The sequence below is a fragment of the Pungitius pungitius genome, chromosome 10 (genome assembly GCF_949316345.1).
Source record: "Pungitius pungitius chromosome 10, fPunPun2.1, whole genome shotgun sequence".
Lineage (NCBI taxonomy): Eukaryota > Metazoa > Chordata > Actinopteri > Perciformes > Gasterosteidae > Pungitius > Pungitius pungitius.
The window spans coordinates 2,155,522-2,176,629 of NC_084909.1; the positions used below are offsets into that span (position 1 = coordinate 2,155,522).

General features: G+C 48.6%; 3 protein-coding genes across 4 annotated transcripts in view; 1 reads left to right on the forward strand and 2 right to left on the reverse strand.

Annotated features, from left to right (window-relative positions):
• plcl1 (phospholipase C like 1) overlaps positions 1–5,071 on the reverse strand; it is a 45,517-nt gene extending 40,446 nt beyond the window's left edge. For both annotated transcript variants that reach the window (XR_005121528.2, XM_037488352.2), the window contains exon 1: positions 4,466–5,071. Coding sequence is in view for 1 of the 2 variants with exons in the window: in XM_037488352.2 (XP_037344249.2) it covers positions 4,466–4,645 (180 nt within the window). In the remaining variant the exon portion in view is untranslated. The remainder of the gene's footprint in view (positions 1–4,465) is intronic.
• Positions 1–21,108, reverse strand: part of LOC119228777 (beta/gamma crystallin domain-containing protein 1-like) — a 244,007-nt gene that overhangs the window by 130,439 nt on the left and 92,460 nt on the right. The window lies entirely within an intron of this gene.
• rftn2 (raftlin family member 2) lies at positions 11,669–20,858 on the forward strand. The gene is made up of 9 exons (XM_037488560.2): positions 11,669–12,107; positions 16,376–16,556; positions 17,872–17,980; positions 18,444–18,606; positions 18,687–18,905; positions 19,439–19,545; positions 19,624–19,727; positions 19,826–19,910; positions 20,305–20,858. Exons 1-9 carry the CDS (start codon positions 11,969–11,971, stop codon positions 20,530–20,532), a joined length of 1,335 nt encoding a protein of 444 aa, XP_037344457.2. The 5' UTR covers positions 11,669–11,968; the 3' UTR covers positions 20,533–20,858.

Sequence of the window (21,108 nt, forward strand, 5' to 3'; positions counted from 1 at the left end):
GGAATGAGGTGGTGTGTGTGAGATGTGGCACCAGTGGCGGAATGATACCGGGAGACAGAGGGGCCCCCTGATTGCTTTGCATGCACACACACACACACACAGACACACAAACACACGTTGCATTGTCGTTCCTCTTGACGGGTTTCCAGGGGTACGTGACTAACGGATCATTGTTCCTCTTCTCGGGACGGACGGACAGTAACACACTGGACGCGGGAGACACAACGCGGAGACTCACAGCGAGTCGGGATGCAGCTGAAATAAAGTCACATCAACCCACTTGAGGCACTTTGGTCTTCTTCTCGCTCTGATCCTGGAGGCCCGCGAGATAAAACCCGTCCCCTGTTTGGTGTGTCGGGCTTTGCTTCAGGCCCGAACTGCTGCGTGTAAGCTGCGTCATTAATTCATTGAAACCCCTGACAGTCTGACGGGCCTGGGTTGGGCTTCTGGTTCTGCAAAGCCCCCATCCCCCCCCCCCATCCCTCGAGCCGGGTCCCAGAGGAGACCAGAAGGCAGCAGACCGGGCCTCTGAGACGGTCTGGTTTAGTTTTGAACTGCGTGTAGTTGCATCAGTGTGAGGTAAAGACTCCAAAATGTGATGAGTAAGTGATGAAACATTTGGGATGTCAGAGAGAGACGCTTCAAAGAAAAGCGCAAAGAGCCAAGTACCAACAAACAGGAAGAGCTCCTGCATGACTGTACATGGACGTCATTCTGACTTTAAAAAGAAAGTGTGTCAGAAGTTACAGAGAACGCATTTCAGAGAGAAAGCCCTCCGACGACCAAACTGCAACCGAGAGTCCCGTCAAGTGGGTGGAGATCATCCAGCATAAAGGATCAAAATAGACACGCTCGAAGGGGGGGGGGGGCGGGGGCTGGTGCCCTTCTGCGCGCCAAGCTGCCCGCCGGCCTGTCAGAGAGACATCGGACCATGACCCCCGCCCCCCCCCCCCCCCCCCCCCCTGAGCTCCATCCTGGAAAACCTGCTTGTCCGTCCATGTGTGTGTGTGTGTGTGTGTGTGTGTGTGTGTGTGAGAATCGAACGGTAATCCCCCCCCCTCCAGGCTGACTGTCTATCGCATGTGTCCCTGCTGTGAGCTAATCGCTCCGATGGTTCGCTGCTGGAAAAGCAATGATGGCGACTATCTGGCAGATTGCACAGGGGGGGGGGGCGTAGAACTTATTTAACTTTGAGTTAAACTGGGGTAAACTGTTATAGCCTTAAACATCTCTCAAGAAGCACTTCCTACAGAAGATGGATATCAAAAAGTTTCACCCCAACTCCACAGTAAAGAATCTCCTTGCTGCGCTGAGCTCGTCCCGTTTCGCTCCTTCCTGCTCCCCATCAGGAAGGAGAAGCAGCAGACGCTCCTCTGGAGCCGGCCAAGCGCGAGTAATTACGTTTCTTATTAAAAAGCAGAGAAGAAGGGAGAGTTATTTCTGGCACGGGTCGGGTCGAGGGGTGACTGCCCGTCAGAGCGCTGTCCAGGGTCCGGTGGACCGACAGCGCAGGAACGCACACGAGGTCGGGCTCTCTGGTTATAAAATCCCCCAAAAATAATGTTTCTCTTTTCCTGACTGCGTTTATTTCCACGTTACGCAGACTCCGAATTAGCTCCTCGAGCATTTCTGAGAGGAGCACGTAACTAATCTACCGATTCGTCATTCGATCAGTCTCTAAAATGTCTCTAAAAAGAAAAGGCCACCGTTCATTTACACGCTTCCATCTGACCACGTTGTGCCCTACACTCGACTGTACAGCTGTGTGCAGGCACAGATCATTACGCCCCGCTGATCCATCGTATCGACCCAAATACAATTATATTTGTACTGGCTCAACAAACATCTGGAGCAGCTGGAAATGAACTTGCCCCCGAAAGGCTACTTTTTTTAGTTTATACGAGATAAGAAAAAAACGCTAAAAAAACAAAACTAAAAAAACGCATCTTGGGGTTTGAATATTTCATCGTAAATACCACAAAGCTTCAACGCAGACAGGCAACAATCTGATGAGGATGATGGTGCCGATGATGAAGATCCTAACCGTTACGTACAGCTGAGGATGGGATTACTGCGTCAGTGTGCGTGTGTGAGTGTGTGAGTGTGTGTGAGTGTGTGAGTGTGTGTGTGTGTGTGTGTGTGTGTGTGTGTGTGTGTGCGAGTGTGTGTGTGTGTGTGTGTGTGTGTGTGTGTGTGTGTATGTGTGTGTGTGTGTGTGCATGTGTGCGTGTGTGAGTGTGTGTGTGTGTGTGTGTGTGTGTGTGCATGTGTGCGTGTGTGAGTGTGTGAGTGTGTGTGTGTGTGTGAGTGTGTGAGTGTGTGAGTGTGTGAGTGTGTGAGTGTGTGAGTGTGTGTGTAGGCAGAAAAACAAATGGAAATGAACTCCTCACTTCTTCTCAATCTCTCCTTTCACTCCGGTTCCACATTTAATGGTGAAGTGAATTTCCCAGAAATCGGAATGCACCTGATTGGTCGGATTCATTTAATGACCACAAGTTTATTGTTGTTTTTTTAAAATGTTTTGCCTGGACAGCAGTACTCTCCCAACGGGCTGTGCTTCTTGCTTCTGGACTCATGTGTTAAAGAACATTAAGTCGGAACCAGTTAATTGTCTCAGATAATTGTGAAATGTCTAATAAATACAAAATCTCTGAGCTCCAGACCCTGAAAGCATTCAGTTCCAAAGATGTAAAACTGAATCTCCTCACGTGTCTTACAGCAGCAACATGTGATGTTTGGGGATGTTTTTGGGCAGAAAAATGACTGAAACGATCCCTCATTCCTCAAAACCTTTGCAGATAACTTTAATCTTACCCAAAGCGTCAGTGCCTCCCAGCTACGAATAATCTGACGTGTTCCCGGGGTGTCTGAGAGGTATTGATACCCCGAGGCCGGCTGTCACAGCTGATGGCGCCTGTCACTGACATCACTCCGCTCGTCCGTCCTCTCATCCTCTCATCCTCTCATCCCCCTTCCTCCCCCAGCGGCGCTCAAAGGGGACTCTCTGTTCAGCTGCGTCTTCCAGATGGGGCTCGCCGAGCCTCGGGTTTCCATGCCGCACGAGGAGCAGGCCCCCCCAAAACCACAACCTCCTCGTACATATAGACACACATACACACACATATGTATGCATATATACGTATTCCCTCCCTCATCGTCACCCAAATCCCCCTCCCGCCCGATTACTGACACACGCAACCTGAGCGGATGGGTTTGACTTCCGACATTAAAAGGTAACGATCCCATAACTCGATCCTGGCTTCCTCCCCCCCGAAGGGGTTCGGTGACCTGCAACCTGAGCGCAGGTGAGGGAGGAAAAGCTACGGCGCCGCCGTGATGTGGGTGGGAGGGTGCGGTGGGACGGGGGGGGGGGCTGTGGGCGTTCATCTTGAGTCCTGAATTGTTAAGTTGTCGGTTCAACCGCGTGGGCTTCATCAGTAAAACACTCCCAGGTGACGCGGCTTCACGCCATGTGACTTTCTGAGGCCCAGTTAAAGTCAATCAAACGTTCATTTCTCAAATAACGGCGAGAAGAATGAAAAATAAATGTTTGTTTTTTCTTCTCTCCTCTCCCATCAATCATGTCACGACCCCTAGGATTCACCTGGCGACCCCAACTCAACAACTAAATTACACGCAGTGTAATTAACTCTCACTACTCGTTGATGGATGAGCAATCTAATAATGTCATATATATTACCTGTCAGTCACAGAGGGCAATTTACCTCCAGATAAAGTTCATTAAACATAGTTTGCTGATAATACACCTGTATTTGTACTAAAAGGATTTAAAGCACATTTTATGTAGGGAGCTCTTTTTAAAGGATTTTATTCATTCTTCCACTAGGGGTTTATACGTGTTGTGTTTAAATGTTCACACCCTGATGAAGTTCACCCACAGTGTGACGTGAATGTGCCTCCCGTATTGTTCCTGCGGAGACTGTCTCGGTATTTAATCCTTAAAGCCCATTCTAATGAGAATAATCCTTAAGGAGCTTTTGAGTGATTTTTTTTCTTCTTTTTTTATGAATCAACATTCAGCAGCATTTCTGTGTCGCAGGAAACACAACCAGGAAGTCAAAAGTTGTGTTTTACCCAGCTGGGCAGTGCAGCCGTGTGAGATTGTGGCATGGCTGCTTGCTTCCTGCGGTCGAACGAGAAGAACTGAGATTGTGCTTTTTGGAGAGAGAGAGAAAAGCGCACACGCCACGCGCGTAAAAGGGAAGCGGCGCGAGGTGCCACGAGATGCAGTGCTGTCATTTAAGAGATAACATACATCACTTGTAGGAGGATTTCACACCATAGCCGAGAATATTTCTCCCCCGAGGTGCTATTTCACACCATTATTTGGCCATCTCGAACAAAATGGATCCAAGTTGTGATTCCATTCAAGCCCTCCGAGGGTTCACGGGTGAAACTGAGGGTGTGGGGGTGGGGGGGGGGGCATCATGTCGGGTCGTCTTACCTTAATGATGCTGCTCCGGCGAGGGGCTGCCTTCACCGAATCCAGCAGAATGGCGTCGGTGTCCTGGCCGCCGGCGGCGAGGATGACACCGCTGCGCCGGCCGCGGGACGCTCTCGGCGGGACGAAGTCCGGCGCTCCGTCGCCGCACAGCGCGTCTCCATTTCCATCCCGCTCAGACATGTCGACGAGAAGGAGAGGAGAGGAGAGGAGGGCCGGGTTCGGGGGGGTGGGGGGACTCGTCCCAGAAACACCGGTGGTGAGAGGAGGAATCAAACAAGCCTTCGGTTCTGACCCGAACAAACTTTGTCTCGGCTGCGCGCAGAAGCCATTCAGTGCAGGAAAGGTGTTTTTCTCCCGAAAGCATCCGCCGCTCGGCAGCGGCTCGGACCGGCTGGAGGAAACGAACCGCCCCGATGGTCATTAATTATGGACCGATTGTCACAGTCGGTGAGCAGCGAGCCGTGCTGACTTCAGGCTGCTGGTGTGAGCTGATCTCCACGGTCCATTCTTCCGCTCCGCTCAACCACTGGCTGAAATCAGAGCGTGGACTTGGATGAAGAAAAGAAAACAGCACTCGTGCGCTCTCCCCGGATGCGCGCAACAAGTCCCCCCCCCCCCCCCCCCCCCCCCCCCCCTCCCCGTGCACAGTCTTGCTCGCTGCCCTCGAGGCGGTGAAGCCACTGTTTGTGAGTCCAAATGGAGAAAAAAAAGCGCAAACCTTCAATGCGTGACGAGAAACGGGGATGAAGCAGCTGATGGAGGAGTGGAGGTTGGGGGGACGTGTTTCAAAACAACCCAGGGTTGGCTACAAGCTTACAACCTGAAACTCCTCTTCTTCACCGGAACCACATCGATGCCAAAGTGGAGGAAAATAGAAGAGCGGACTTGCGCTGCGGGTTCGGCGCAGAGGCGCAAAGAGAGGAGATGCGTCCGCGCGCGGCGCATCGCTGTGACTGAACGCGGCTGCTGGGGACGTCTCGCGTTGTCCTCAGAACACCAGCACACACACACACGCGCGCGCGCACACACACACACACACACACAGGCCACTTTTTAGGAGAATGGGGGACACACAATTGACACTTCGCACCGCCTCCGAAACCCGCCACCCCTCCCTTCGGGCTTGGAACCCAGCTCCTCCCACATGCCGCGCGGAATGTTGACGGACGCGCGGCGCGACCCAATGCGCGGCCGCGCCGGGGCGCCTGGGAGCAGCAGGAGGCGCTGATTGGTCCGTGAGAGGCTCCTTATGGCTCTTAAAGATAATGGGGCAGACACTGGGGCGCACTGGGAGCGTTGGTGGGGGGCCGCGACAACATGTGCACTAAATGGATGTTCTGCTGCTTAGTAATGAGACCAGTAACCTCATGGTCCAACTCAGTATTTGGGGATTCTCCTAAAGAAAATGCAAAGGATGCACATTAAAGCATTAAAAAACAGAAAGATAATGCAAACAATTAACCATCAGTTTGTGTGTTTAGATCTTCTCAGATGTTGACTTTCATTTCATTTTGTCTGTCGTCACCTTGGGCTTCTGAAAATGTTCTCTGATGTTGTTGTTATTGATTATAATCTGCAGTTAAATCAATAATGGTTATTTTTCAAGACATAATACGAAGCAAAAACAGCCCAAGTCACAACTTTGGAAAAACACATCTTATGTACATTATGCAACACAACAAGTATCACAACAGCTCCTCACGCAGTGTGGACCTGATTGTTGAAGACCTTGAGCAAAGCACAATAACGTCCATGTTCTCAGGTCTAATCTCCAAATACAACATTGTCGTGAGATTGGGGGGTGGGTGTGGGGGGGGGGGGGGGGGGGGGGGCAGTCTCAGTCGTATCTAACTTAACTCCAGCAGTGCTTCGGGCTCTCAACGGGAACTTTCACCTCGTGCCTCCTTTCCTCCATCCATGCGGCCCAGGACGGAGCTTGACCTCTGACCTCTTCTTCTGGCCCGTGGCTTCACGGGCACAGGTCGCACCGGTGGAGGAGGCTCGGCGATGTGGAGCTGTAACAGAAGCGCGAGGAATGATTCTTCTCCGCGGCTCGCCGGTTGTCTCGGGCATCTTTTTGCGGGGAGGTCAGAGGTCAAGGTCGAGGAGGATTTGGTGTCTTGCCCGAGGGACACAATCTGGTTGAATAATACAACTGCAAAGGCAGGAAGTGGACGCTGGGAGGGATGGTAAATGTATTAAATAGTAATTGTCAATATTTAGGCGGCTAAACCACTTAATCGGGTTTAGGGAAAACATGAAGTAACAAGGTCACAAAGGTCACCGACCTCTCTTAAGTGGAAGTATGTCCGAGCAAACAACCCTCCGGTTTATTCCAAAGCAAACCACCACGGCCCGAGAACCCCATCCTGCACACAGAAGAAATATTCTTTCATCCCGACGGGCCGAGATGAAGGCGCCCTAAAAAAAAAAAAACTCCCAAATCCCAAATGAACTGGGAGGCTTTTTTTTTTTTCCTCTGCTGGAAACACTTTGAAGGGTCTTACTTAAACTCTCTGAATCCCCTGAATTATTTTCTGAAGGTGTTCCCGACTGAGGCCGGTGTGTGTGTGTGTGTGCGCGTGTGTGCGTGTGGACCTTGAGCCACACAGCTGTGGAATGTGGTCAGCTGGTGAGGGGCCATTAGTGCACGCGGCAGCTCGCCAGTCGCACCTCACTGCGAGGGAACGCGGGGCCGCGGCTCATTTCGCACGCCTTTTTTTTTTTGTATCTCTTTCCGTAATGATGGAGACGACCAGAACAGAGAAGGAAGGATTCTGCTGCCACTTGTTGCCCCCAAACACACGCAGTAGAAATATGGCATATATTTGATTGTGGGTATATTTTGTTTTGTATCCACCTCAAAGCGCCAGAATGACTTAAGATGCTTCATTTGTCATCTGCAGATGTGGACAGTAACTAAGTAATGTTCCTCACTCTACTTAATCCTGTTGTTATTATTATAACTAATTTAAATTATAAAACGTATTAACGTATCACAAACACTGTGAGTACTGTACTTTTGACTTTACTGTTTCTTTACACAAAATACGGTACAAAAAAGTGCTTTTTATGCTACTTTATGAGCTTTTTAACCCGAACATAGTTTGGGTTTCTAGTTACTTTGCCGGTTCAGATTCAAAATGTAAAATTGAATATAAAATAATGGATTAGAATGTTTGATTAGATTTAGGTTTGCATTATATTACATGCAGAATTATATATTTGCAACAAAAGCATGAGCACACATGTGGGAGTGGATGCACAATATGAACACAATAGTGGGAGTGGGGCTTCTGAGTGGATCTTTGTGTTGATGCATATACACTTTGTACATTTCAAGTGCAGCAGGACGTGTTTCTACTTTGTACTTCTGCTATTTTGACTCTGAATCCTTCTTCTCCGCCTGCTGCCTGCAGAGCGAATCTCCCCCAGGAAGATGATGCGTTTTGCTTCTATGAAGAAAAACTAATAAAAGACACACCGAGCTTCCTGTTTATTCCTTACAGAATGTAAGTATTTGACATTTAAATGCCAGTTCTTGCTGCCGAAGGACAGGTTGTCGAGGTGACCAGACGGTTAGGTAAAACTCGGACAAAAAAAAAAAAAAAGAGAGTATGATGCCAGGGAAGAAAAATCAGCAAAGGGTGAAAAGAGGAATGTGACTCCATCTCCAAATGTCCCTCTGCTGCTGAAATTCGGGCCTTCATGCTACGCTGGCACCACGGTGTGAGAAAGTCTTTCGCAGTTATGTGTGTGTGTGTGTGTGTGTGTGTGTGTGTGTGTGTGTGTTACACGTGTTCACTGTGGTCAGGCTCCCAACCTTGAAGAAAAAAACCAGCCAGAGAAGAAGAACATCCTATTCCACAAGCTTTTGTCCCACGTAAACATCGTCTTTAGAAGCATTTACTGTCTCTCTCTCTCTGTCTGTCTCTTTATCGGACCACAATAAGTCGTCTCGCTGTGAAGCAGGCCGCAGTAATCCGCCCCCCCCCCCCCCCCCCCCCCCACCCGGGGGGCTGATCGACCTTTTATCCCTTTTGTCTTTTCCGTACTTTTACAGCCCAGTGACTGCTGGGCCGTTGCAGTTAATAAATCAGCAGGCGAGAGATTATCCACATGCCACCGGCTGAATTCTCCCCCAAAAGTGGGATGTTTTCCCTCGCGGGCAGATCATCACACACACACACACACACACACACACACACACACACACACACACACATACACACACTGTGTTGCTGTGCGTCAGGAATCAAGAATCAGGAACATTTATGGCCAAGATATGTGAGACGAACAAGGGATTTGACATGGCGGTTGGTGCATGTGTGATGATCACATGATCTGCTGATTTTAAGGTCATGTTGACTGACAGACTTGCTCCCATAGACGCACGCGTTGAGTGGTCGCTTCCACCTCATTAGAAGTGACATTTTCATCATAACTGCAGAGAAACAAAACAACTTCCCAACACTGCTTTGTAAAAAGGAAAAAAAAACATAACTCCTTACAATTTTTTATAATCAATATTATCAATATTAGAAGTGGTTATTTATTGATTGAGCTTTCCTCCACATCCAAATGTTTTTATTTTTTCAGTCCCCGGGGCAGTCTGGTAATCAATTTGCAATCAATAAATGATATTTTTGACAAATCCTTGATTGAACGTGTTTGTTTAATAAATAATGTTTAAAACTGTGTGCACAAAGACTTCAATAAAGTTCATTTAACGTTCGATTTGAAAGCCTCTCGGTGGAGGAATCCATCTGAAAGTAGCAATACTACTTGATAAGAACCCTCCAAAAAATAATAGTACTAAAAATAAAAGCAATGAATTCGATCGAGTGTAATAATTGAATGAGTGTTAAATGCGTTATGCGAGTATTCTGATCAGCTGTAACACAAGTCAACACTAGAGGGCGCCACCAACACATTATCCAACATGGACAGGTGAGCTTTATTGGTTTAATAATTTAAGGTGCTTTTCACTGCGGAGCTTTGAGACTTTAATCCAAGTACACACATCTGTTAACAATCTGAATATTAATGCACACATAGATATGCAAATGCAGCATATTAGTCAACTGTCATGTTCTTTTTTTTTAAAGATTTAATAATGAATAATAGGAACAGGCCACACATGTTGAACCACGTCGTCTCTGATCGTCCCGATGCTTCATTAATAACAGCGAAGAGGAGGACATTGAGTTCATCATCAGTGTTTAATGCACTGATGTATAAACAGATCTCTTCCTTCCCACACTGACATCTGGGTTTAGAGAGGGAGGCCCCGGGTTTCCTTCCCGGCACGTCTTAGACGGGTGGAGCTCCTCAATGATAGAGGTTTCCTGAGTTATTTTGCCAGTATTATTATAGTGTGTGTGTGTGTGTGTGTGTTTGTGGCCTGCATGTCAGACTTTTTCTTTTTTTTGTACATTTCCTTGTGTCTGGTCCAAAACACTTAAATGAGTCTTGTCTTGTTTGGCTCAAAGTCCAAAAGCAGACCTGCAGATGTTTGTGTGGAACAGCAGGCGGGGCGACGTAACAAAGAGATTTGCACGCTTTATTCGCAGTAAATATTTGTAGGGCTTCCACTTCTGTCCTCTCTTCCTCTCATAATGTGTCTCATCCAGCAGCTGCATCCTCTCCTCCTCTCCTCCTTCCTGCTGATGTGACTTCAGACAGGAAATTAAATATATCAATCACGGGATAATAATGAACGTTATTAGGCTTCTGTTTCATTATCTACATTCGTTCTTGTCTCATGTGGTTCAAAGCTCTGTGTCGCTTTCTCTGACACAATCAAACCGCTCAGGAACAATTATCTTTCTAAAGTCCTCAACAATGAGACCACATGAGCAATTAGTCGAGAGCTGAAATGGATACAAGAGTGTGTGTGTGTGTGTGTGTGTGTGTGTGTGTGTGTGTGTGTGTGTGTGAGACAGGCAGCACCTGGCAGTGGTTGTTGCATGAGGGCATGCAGCTGGCCTTACTGGCACACGGCCTCAGCTGCCACTCCGACTTCAGTACCCCCATCAATTTGTGTGTGTGTGTGTGTGTACTCGCACAGGTGTCTTTGTGAGGACCAACTTGAGTGAGGGCATTACTGTGAAGTGACGACACTGCACCGCTCCTCAGTGACGTCATGCAGGCTGGTTGGGTCGGAGCCAAACCGCTACTTCCTTCAGGAGACCTTTGTTCGTCCCACTTGTTAAACACGAAGGTATTTGTCAAGTTACTTGTGACCTAATTATTTCACCATATTAAGGTTCTTCTAATAACTTACAAAACAAAAAGAAATGCTCCTGTTTTGATTTATTTCAAGTCTGTACTCACATCTGTATGAATTCCTGAATCAAAGTAATTTAACCCAATTTATTTTACATGTTGTGGTGTTTTGCTCCAGAAAGGTACTTCTCACAGCACAAAATGTGTCCAACAAACGAAATCCAATCGGTTAATGAAAACATTAAAGTAAAGTGCAGGTAAACAGACCTGAGATCTGCTTCAGCTGGTAACACAAACCTTTCACTAATGAGGGACCTCAGATGGAGGGCGTGCGCCTCAGTCTTCAACTCCTACTTTAACTGGTCCTGAGTGGAAATCAGTGAGCGACACAGGTCAAAGGTCAGCGGAGTGTGTGGTTTTTTGTGTGTGTGTGTGTGTGTGTGCAGGGGTCACTGCCTCGACCCCGCTGTTTGATGCCACATGGTCCGGATGTCGTTACAGGTTCGTTAGACGCCAAAAACGAGGCAGGAGTCCCCGCTTTAAGTTACTGAGACAAATACGAGGGAGTCAATCAGTCTGCCGTTACCACGGTGATAGACGCTCACTGATTGAATTCCTCACTTGTAATTAAGGTCAGTGAAGAGAACAGGAGGCAGATGGCTGACAGCGGTAAGGACAGAAGTATTTAGTCTTCGGGGGATCCAAGTATTCTGATCCTATAATTAAGCAAAAGCACTAATACCACAGCGTGAAAGTACTCCACTCCAAAATAAATACATATTAGCAGCACATAAACGTATTCCTAATGCGGTAGAATTGTCACTGTTGGTGTTTTACCATCAAATGTTATGTGACTGAAAAAAAAGGGTTAAAAAACAACAACAAAGGTTTATTTCAGACTCTTATTCTGAAAACCCGACCGGAAGTCGTATTACCCTCGCCCCCTTTGATTGCGGAGGAAACTTTTCTTCTCTTCAGACCGGAGAGCGGCTCCTCCTCCTCCTCCTCCTCCTCCACCACGCTCCAGACCCGCGGCCACATCGGCGGGACTCGAGCCTCTTCTCTCCGTCTGTTTCCTCCACCCGCAGCCCGAGGGATTCAAACAGGGGAGGGCGGAGGAGGTGATGGAGCAGTCCCGTTAACAACAACAACAACAACAACAAAACAAAGTCGTAAGTTGTAAGTGCTCCACAGAGAGAATCGGCGTGGGCTCCTCCTCCGGTGCTCCGTCCGTCCCGCCGGTGCTCGGCGAGCGGCTCTCCCGCCTCGGAGGCCATGGGCTGCGGCTTGCGCAAACTGGAAGACCCGGAGGACAGCACGCCGGGGAAGATCTACTCCACCCTGAAGAGACCGCAGGTGGAGACCAAAACGGAGACGGTGTACGAGTACGTGCTGCTCGACTTCAGCCTGGAAGGTAAGGAGATGCCGCCGCGTGTTCAACCAATCAATCAATCAATCAATCAATCACTCACTCAACCAATCAATCAGTATGATTAAAGTCCCTTGTTAGAGTGCACACCACAAAGTTGTATGGATCAATTAAAACGATTAGTCGATGGACAGAAAACAGGATTAATGCAGTCCTTAATTGATTAAAGAAGCACGTAGTTTTGTGTTTTATTAAACATTATATTTAGGTGTTGGTCAGACACCTCGTTAAGATTAACTGTAACTGTTCAACACGTATTACTTTTATTCAGTCTAAAGCCCTAAACATCTTCTGGTCTCAGCAAGATCTGATGCTCATTTTCATTCTTATATTATTATAAGTGCAACATCTTTGGCACTTGGGGCTTTTTGTTACACTAAGACCTTTTATTATGTAAACTTGGGAGATTGTACCCTCCAATGTTACCTGACATTTTATAAAACAAACGGTCACTAATGTATCATCAAGCCGTGAGCTTCTCCTGTAGCAACAAGGCTGTTGGAGTACAGAAATGGGTCACGCAAGGGTTTTGTTTTTTCATCGCTGCCTTATTTCCATGACACACACACACACACCTTTCCACGTGCTGCATGGAGCAAAATGCAGAGAGAAACCCCACCTGCTGGAATATGGAATTAATTTGAGCATGTGTGATAATCTCGGGGGGGGGGGAATAATCCCTTCATCTGGTCCTCGGACTGGCTGTTGTGCCTGTGACCTATTTGGAAGGAACTGGTGATTAAGTCGTAATGAACCGCTCCAAACCGCGTCCTCTCGTATCCGTGGCTCCTCTTCATCACACCTCCCTGTCGCGGTACGCTGTCGGCTTCGTCTGCGCCCCGCGTGTAGATCATCATCATCATCATCATCATCTCAGTGAATCAGTGCTCCTCTGGTGGAGGTTATTTTTGGAAGTGCTCGCCATTCCCAGGTTCTGCTCTCTCGTGTCAGAGAACGAGTCCACAGGTCGTCCGTCTACAACTGAAGATGCGACTGAAGATGCCATGTTCTCCCCCCCCCCACCCCCACCCCCATCATGTCCACACGAGGCGCTGGACTGAGCCAGGAGGCCTCCTTCTCCCTCGTTTTCTCCTTGACCCGATGAAGCGTTTCTGGGACACACACACACCGAGCCGCTGTCACAACTCTCACTGCGTCCACACACACACACACACACACAGCCCACTGTGCGCGGTGGCAGGGACGCTCGGCCTGGTTATTCCTCCTGGATGCGGGGGCCCGGAGCCACAGGAAGCACATGGAAGCTCCTGATGGGCGGCTTCCTCCCTGAGCTCATTACTGGTGGAGTGTAGGAATTATATTTATTTATTTCATTGCAAATGGCTCATTGTGTTCTTATACTTTTTGAAGCTCGGTTGGGAAAAATGTGCATGTTTTTTTTTTAAGACACAATGTTGTGCAGCCGCCAACATTTTAGAGGAAATGGTGACATTTGAACAATATAACCAGGTTGGGTTTGTTCTGGATCTTTCACGCTTAACAGATGAAAATGGACATTCACGGGCCTCAAAGGATGTGATTTTGGTGATCCACTGACTGTTCCTGGTGATCCACTGACTGTTCCTGGTGATCCACTGACTGTTCCTGATGATCCACTGACTGTTCCTGATGCACCACTGACTGTTCCTGATGCACCACTGGGGCGGCCTGCTCCAGTTTATGAATATCTGAGAAACTCTCCCGCCCGCCTCTGATGTACTTCAAATGCTCAAACGTTAGCATGCTGCTAAAGTGAGACGGCTATCGCGGTTAGCATCACGGTGCTTGTTAGTTAGCATGCTGACTTTACCTTTTTAGCTCGAACACACCGCTGTTCCGACGGAGCTTCTAGAAGGTCTGCAGCGTTGTTATGGAAACAAACGGACACGCATCCAAGTGTGTGTGAATAAATGTGTGTTATTGATTTGTCCTACTTTGAACTGAAACTGCTGCAGAGCGGTTACTCTTGGAATAAATATAGTCATATCTTAAAGTTTTTTATGGACTATCGAGGTTAAGAGGATGATGGGGGGTAAAGTTGCCCAGCGAAGGCGGCTCAGGACTGGATGAACTACCGTGGACGATGCAAAGGGATTGTGGGGGCCGGAGATGTGACTTGAGCGAAGGTGACGTGCGTTCGGCGCCGGCCGAATGAACGCCGACGGAGGAGGTTGAGGAGACCGTGCGTTTGGTGGAAAACTTGTGACCCGTCAAGAGATGGAGGCTGATTTGTTTAGATGTGGTCTGACCCACCGAGGCATCGATTCAGTGCCGATGATAGAATTTCAGAAGGGAATCTGCCTTTATTCATCATTCTCGGGGACCAGTGCGGTTTTCTGTAATCTCTCTCTAAATCTAGCGGCGCACACGCAGGATTATTTCAGATTAAAGCCCCTACTTTCATTATTACATCCAGAGGAGATTTGAAGGGCGGCACAAACCTGCCAACTTGCACTCGGGAATAAATTATCTTTGATTCCATTTGATTGGCATAATGCGGCTAATGTCGAGCTAGGATTCCTTCTCAGATCGCCTCTAATCAGCACTCGCGTATCAGCCCCCCCCCTCCCCCCCTCCTCTCTGATCTCAATCTCTCAGCCCTCTAAGCCTTGTTTTTTTCCTGATAAATTGGATTGAACCGTTGGAGAGAGAGATTTCTCTCAGGAGTTGGTGGAGACCAAACAAGGAGCAAAAAGAGATGGTAATGGATTTAAATTTGTAAAAAAAAATATTTGTTGTATCTGTACAATTCGCAGGCCAAAGAGAATCTGTTTTTTTTCTGCTGCTAGAGGGCAACAAACTGCTTCATGCCCCCCCGACTAATCTGCACGTTTTAGCTGAAATCACGTGCTCTGAATGCAGTGAATATCTGTCGATTCCCAAGTTCAGCGGTCTGAATCCTTGTCTGTGGGTACAAACTAGATCTTGACTAATCGAGCGCCCTGACGTCGACTTCAAAGCGATCACACGGAGCTGCTTGTTTTTTTTCCTCCTTGTTGCCGGGCTGCTTTTTCTCTCCTTTTCACACCTTCTCTCCCTTTTTTTTCACATGCAGGCTCATAAAATCCACCTCGTAACTGCGTAACTGGCTCCTTCCTGCCTCCCTTTCTCTCAGCTCGACCCCTTCTCTTTGCCCTCAGTTGTTGCTCAACTCCACTCGAGCCCCTTAGGGCCCCCCCCCCCCCCCCCCTCACCCTCCCTGCCAGCTCCGACCGCTACACCAAACCCCCCCCCCCCCCCAACCCCCCCCCCCCCTTTTTGCTATTCCTCAGTCCTTCTTCCTAATTTGCTTTCTCCCACACATTACTAAACAGAGGCCTTAGTGTGCGGGTTGACGGGGCGAGTGGCAGCAGTGTGTGTGTTTGTGTGTGTGGGGGGGGCGGGGGGAGACTGAAAGCAGGCGAGGAGACGAGCAAAGAGGCTGCAACAGAAGCCGGAAGAGGAAAGTTGCCCTAAAAGTTTGGCGGAAACATGAACTTTGTCGCCCCAAGACGGCAACATTTACGTCCCCCCCGTGTTAAATCTATATTTGAGTGTTTTTTTTTTAGGGGGGGCATCTGAACCCACAGGAATGCATGCTGGGCGTTTTGCTTTCCCTGAGGTTCTGGCGGTCTTTAGTCTCACAACGGAGGCGGCAGTGATCTCTCAGCTGTGCATCTCTGGGGGTTTGTTTGTGAGAACGTGGGGGGGGGGGGGGGGTTGTCGCGAGGAATGCTCTCGCATGCATACAACTTGAAATGTGTTAAATGGGCTGTGTGTGTGTGTGTGTCTATGGGGCACATAGCCAAAGCCCCTCTGTGAACAGCCACTCTTTGTGGACACAGGAAACATGGTGATGGTCACCGGGATTTCCAGCCTGTTTTTTTTTTTTTTTCTTCTTTTTTTTTTAAGGAAAAACAACAGCAACGAGGTACAAGCTCCTCACAACTGGCCGTGCACTCTGCAAGTGGGGAGGAAATGGATATTATGTGGACCGAGACGAGTAAACTGCGAGGACACATAAATCACCCTTTACTATTTCCTTACGTTTTATAAATGGATTAAATGTTTTTGTTTCACTTTAATCCAAATTTCTGACCAAATCGGAGAACTTGAACCATAAATGAGAGCATAACGGAGAATACGAATGGACCAAATCGAGTCACAGCAGCGTGAAGATTTTACTCTTTGTCTTGTTGCGCCCGACTCTCATCCGGCCCGTCAGAAAAAACACGGCCTACATCAACCTTTACCAACCTCTCTCACCTGTGCAGGTAGCCGTCCCACGGTGCAATATGTGGCCTCGCTGTCCGAGCTGCCCCAGGCGCTGCAGCCCTACTACACCCAAGGCTACGTCCTGACCGCCTTGCACCCCATCATCCTGTCTGTGGGTCGAACCCGCTCGCTCCCCTTCAGCCTGCTCTACCGAGCCATCCTGGCCCGTCCCAGGTCCAGGTGTGTGAACCCTAACCCTCCATGAAGGGCTTTGAACTTTGTGCTTTTACAGTCCACAGGTCTATGCACACATGTACAAGTTCATTGCTTTCTGCATGAAATGTATATTGAAGTATTTATAACCCGTTTACCACAAGCCGATTTTAACTGTCTTTTTCTATTCAGGAATCCTAAAAGAAGTGGAGTATTGAATAATTTTATTGTGTTATGTCTCTTGGCCTCTAAAAATCCTAACATTTTTTTAAAGACATTTAAGATTCTTTAAGTGAAACTTGAAACGTGAAATTCACTGAACGGGAAACGGGCCGATGCTGGACCCCTGTGGAACCCCGTTTCTGATGGCTACTGTTTCGCTACGGATTTACCGCATCGACAGAGTCCGACCGCGTTGTGTCGATGCGACTCCGCGCCCTCTGCCAGTGTGTGTGTGTGTGTGTGTGTGTGTGTGGTCACATGTTCGCCTCCACGCTGTCTAGTAAATGGATGCATGATGCATGAAGCCGGCTGCATAGTTGATGCAGAGTGGGAGGTCAGGCTGGCGGGCCATGAGCAGACTCCGTTTGGGTTTACTACCGTGACTCGTATTGGCTAGAAATGCACCCAACAACAGGGAGGGGGGGGGGGGGGGGGGGGCACAGCCACAGCCAATGGGAGTCGAGTATCTCTATTTTCTGCGTTTTGATTGGTTGGGGAACTGTAACTATGATGAGGATTTTTATTTCTTAAAGAAGATGTGAATTAATAATGTTAATTATTATACTATGCAAAATTGAATTAAAGTGAAATTTTACTACAGTACTTAAGTTTGTATTTTTGAGGTGTTTTTACTTACTACATCCATATACTCATTAGGTTGTATAAGCAAAGCACAATAAATCTACAAAATATGACTGTTCCCTATCAAACCGCGTCCTCCACTAGTTGAAAAATGAAAATGCTGCTTACATGTTGTATGTTCACATGATATATACAGTATATTTAAAATATTCCTGTACCCAACAAGCACTTTTACTTGAATACCAGAGCAGCTCTTCGGACTCTTTGTGACCCTCCGGTGTTGGCGCTGCAGAATGTCGTGTCGGGTTTGTTTCTCCCTCCGCGTTAATCACTCCGACAGTCGGAGGCAGCCGCCTCCCGCCGAGCCTGAGAATTATTCATGTGCTCGGTGACAAATACAAGGGTTAACCTAACCTGACCTCTGAACCCTCCAGATGGACACGACCTCCTCCACCGACTCACTGCTGAACTCCTCTCACCTTCTGTCTTGTGGGTTGTTGGGGTTTTTTTGGGGGGGGGGGGCTGTGTGTGTTTCCAGTAAGCAGATGGCGTCCATGTGTCACAGCGCGCCCGTCCTGAAGGTGGAGGAGTGGCCGCTACCCGGAGACTCTCTGACGGGCGACACGGTGCGAGCCCTCATCGACCGGGTCAGTGACATTTAACCGCGTTTCGTACATGTGACTCCAGTCCAGTTAAGGAAGGGAGTTAAATACTGAATACTTTCCCTTTTTTTTAAATGTTGGGAATGTTCACCAGTTCATGGAAAAATGGAAAAGAAATGTACTTTCACATTGTCAGAATTTAAAAGGAGCTTAAAGTAGATCAAGCTCCATCATTTCTAGTTGGGTCTGGTGTTCTTATTTATGGAGACATAACGCTTTAAAATCCTTAGAATATGTGAAATGGATACTTTAATTTCTTGTTGCCATAGAATACATAAGCTGAATCTTTTTTTGATAACTGAGGACCACAGTACAGTATCACAGTAGTTGTAAAGCTGGTAAATGTCCGATTCTCATTGGAAAAATAACAATAAATTCAGTTGACCTCTCGACGTTGTCCTCGCCTCGCTGCCCCCGCTCAGCCAGATCGTCTCGTCCGTCCCCGCAGGTGAACAGCAGCGCCCGCGGGGGCGTTCGATTCGTCGGCTCGGTCCTCCAGCAGGTGAGCGGTGTCGCCAACGGCCGCGTGCACAGCCCCAAGAGGGGCTGCCGCTCGCCGCCGCGCACTCCGCCCGGGGACGGGGAGCCGGAGGAAAACACCTACAGCCCAGGTGGGTAATGAATATAAAAATCAATAAACCCTGATCTGATGAGGCGATGCGAGCATTCATTCTCCTCCTCCTCCTCCCAGACCTGAGGTTGCTGGTGTTCTTCCACGCCTGGGCTCCGGGCTGCGCCCCCCTCGACTCGCTGGCCTGTCAGTACCACCAGGGGGCGCTCTCCATGCGCGTCTCCAGGAAGGGCCAGGTGGTCAGCTCCCTGGAGGCCGATTGGCTGGAGCTGACCGCCGCCTACTACCGGCGAGGCTGGTCGCTGGTGGACTCCTTCGTCTACTGGGACACACCCAAAGGTCGGTCCGACGCCAATGTTGGTCAACATCTGACTCGCCAGCCAGATGTTCTAGTGGCAAAAAACGAATGTCTTTACAGCACGTTTCTAATGTGCTAGTTTATCAATGTGGAGATTGATTTTGCATTAGAAGCACATCAAATGTTCTGTTTTTTTTCCATTTGGTGTTTATCCTCCCATCTCTACCTTCTCATAAAAAAAAAACCCCGTGATTCACACACACATAACCTCGGCCACTTCCTGTTTTGGCTGCGTCGCCTCCTCTTCTCCCTCCCGCTGCGTCTATATTTGGAGTCTTCTTCCCGACCCCCGGCGACCTCACTTCCTGTTAGCAGACGTCGTTCCGTAAACCTCTGAGGCCTGAAATAAACGGGCTATAAAACGCACAAAACAAACACACACAGAGTGTAACCTATTTCTAAAAACTGTCACCGTGAACCCCTTCACTGCGTTTCCTCTGTGGTCCTTTAAAACCAAGAGTTCTCATTGTGTCATAAAAGTGACATCGTGTGTGTGTGTGTGTGTGTGTTTCAGGGGAGCCGGTCCCCAGGTCGCTGGAGGGACTGTTTGTGTACGAGGAGAGAAGCACAGCGCCTCCCGCCAACGACACCATCGTGGTGGAGCAGTGGACCGTCATTGAGGTGTGTGTGTGTTTAATGTTTACACGTATGACTTCTAATGTGTGCAACGCAACGTGTAAATATTGTGTTCGCACTCAGGGCACCAATGTGAAAACGGACTACGGGCCTCTGCTCCACACTCTGGCCGAGTTTGGGTGGCTGCTGACGTGCGTGCTGCCGACCCCCATCATCCGTCACGACAGGTGGATATTAAAGCCCCGCCCACTGCGCAGCGACGCCGTCTCCTGAAGCTGCTCCATCATCTAACCGTGTGTGTGTGTGTGTGTCTGTGTGTGTGTAGCGACGGGAATCTGGCCACCAAGCAGGTGGTGTTCCTCCAGCGGCCGGTCAGAGGTCAGGCGTCGTCAGGACAACAGAGGAACCAGGTGAGAGGAGGAGAGAGATAGTTCAGCCCTCTAATGCATGGAGAGAGGCGGCTTATTGCACAATTCATATTATACTTCTATATGGAGACAAGCTGCGGGTTAGTTAATTTGTATTTTATTGAAAAACACTTTAGCAATATAAACTCGCAAACCCCTCAATTTATATGGCTACACTGCCCCCTGGCGGACAGAGTGGAGAATGCACTTTGTGTCCTTTTAGGTTGTCCTCTTTAAACTGGGACACCCCCAACAGATGTGCAGATGAAAATGTCAACGTCCTCCTATTCTGAGCTGTAAGGAAGGAATAAAGGAAACTCGTGTTCCTTTTTTTCTTTTTTGGTGATGTATCATCACGTCACGGACCGACGCGCTAACCCGCTGCCTCCCCCCACAGGCTTCATTCGTGCACGGCGGCGTGTCCAGTCGCTCCGTGAGCCGGGCGGTCAGCGGCCCCGCCCCCCCGCCGCAGTCGGAGGACGAGGAGGAGGAGCCTGTGTCTCCCGCCGTAGGGGGCATCGGCGGATTCCCGGTGTTCGGAGGGGGGTACGCCGGCGCGCTGTCCCACCTGGAGGAGGGCGGCTTTGAGCAGGAAGAGGGCAAAGCTGAGGTCACCTGCATGTGATCCAAGACGTCGGTGGATTCCAGAAGAACTCTGCACTTTCATGTTTTTAATGAAGCCATAATGAGGATGATGAGAAGAGACACACTTATAGCATATTTAAATTCACCTCTTTTTGTTGGGAAATCACAAGTGAAATGAGGGAAAGGGACTCGACTCTTAGTTGCAGCTCGCACATCTTTCTATTTTAATTATTTCACGGTTTCACGTTTTGTGTTTTTCACGTCACGTCCCACTAAGGTTACAGCTCATCTCCTCCGACTGAGGCTGGATGTGAATATTTAGCACATCGAGTTTGGTTTGTGTACTTTGGTACAGACTACAGTATTTTTAAAAGTTCCGTTGCTATTTGAAGGCTTTTCAGTTTTGTAACCTGGAGTTTGTTATTTTAATGAAAACTTTTTCAGTATTAATCAGCCACAATGTGTTATTTGTATGGTACTGGCAATGCACAAGCTTCTCTGGATGCTACTTACTGCATATACGGATCGCAACGCCACGAGTTTGGACACAAGTGAGTCTACAAGACCGCTTGAACTCGTCTGTGAGCCCACTGTCCCGTTGCATCGTGGAGCCGGG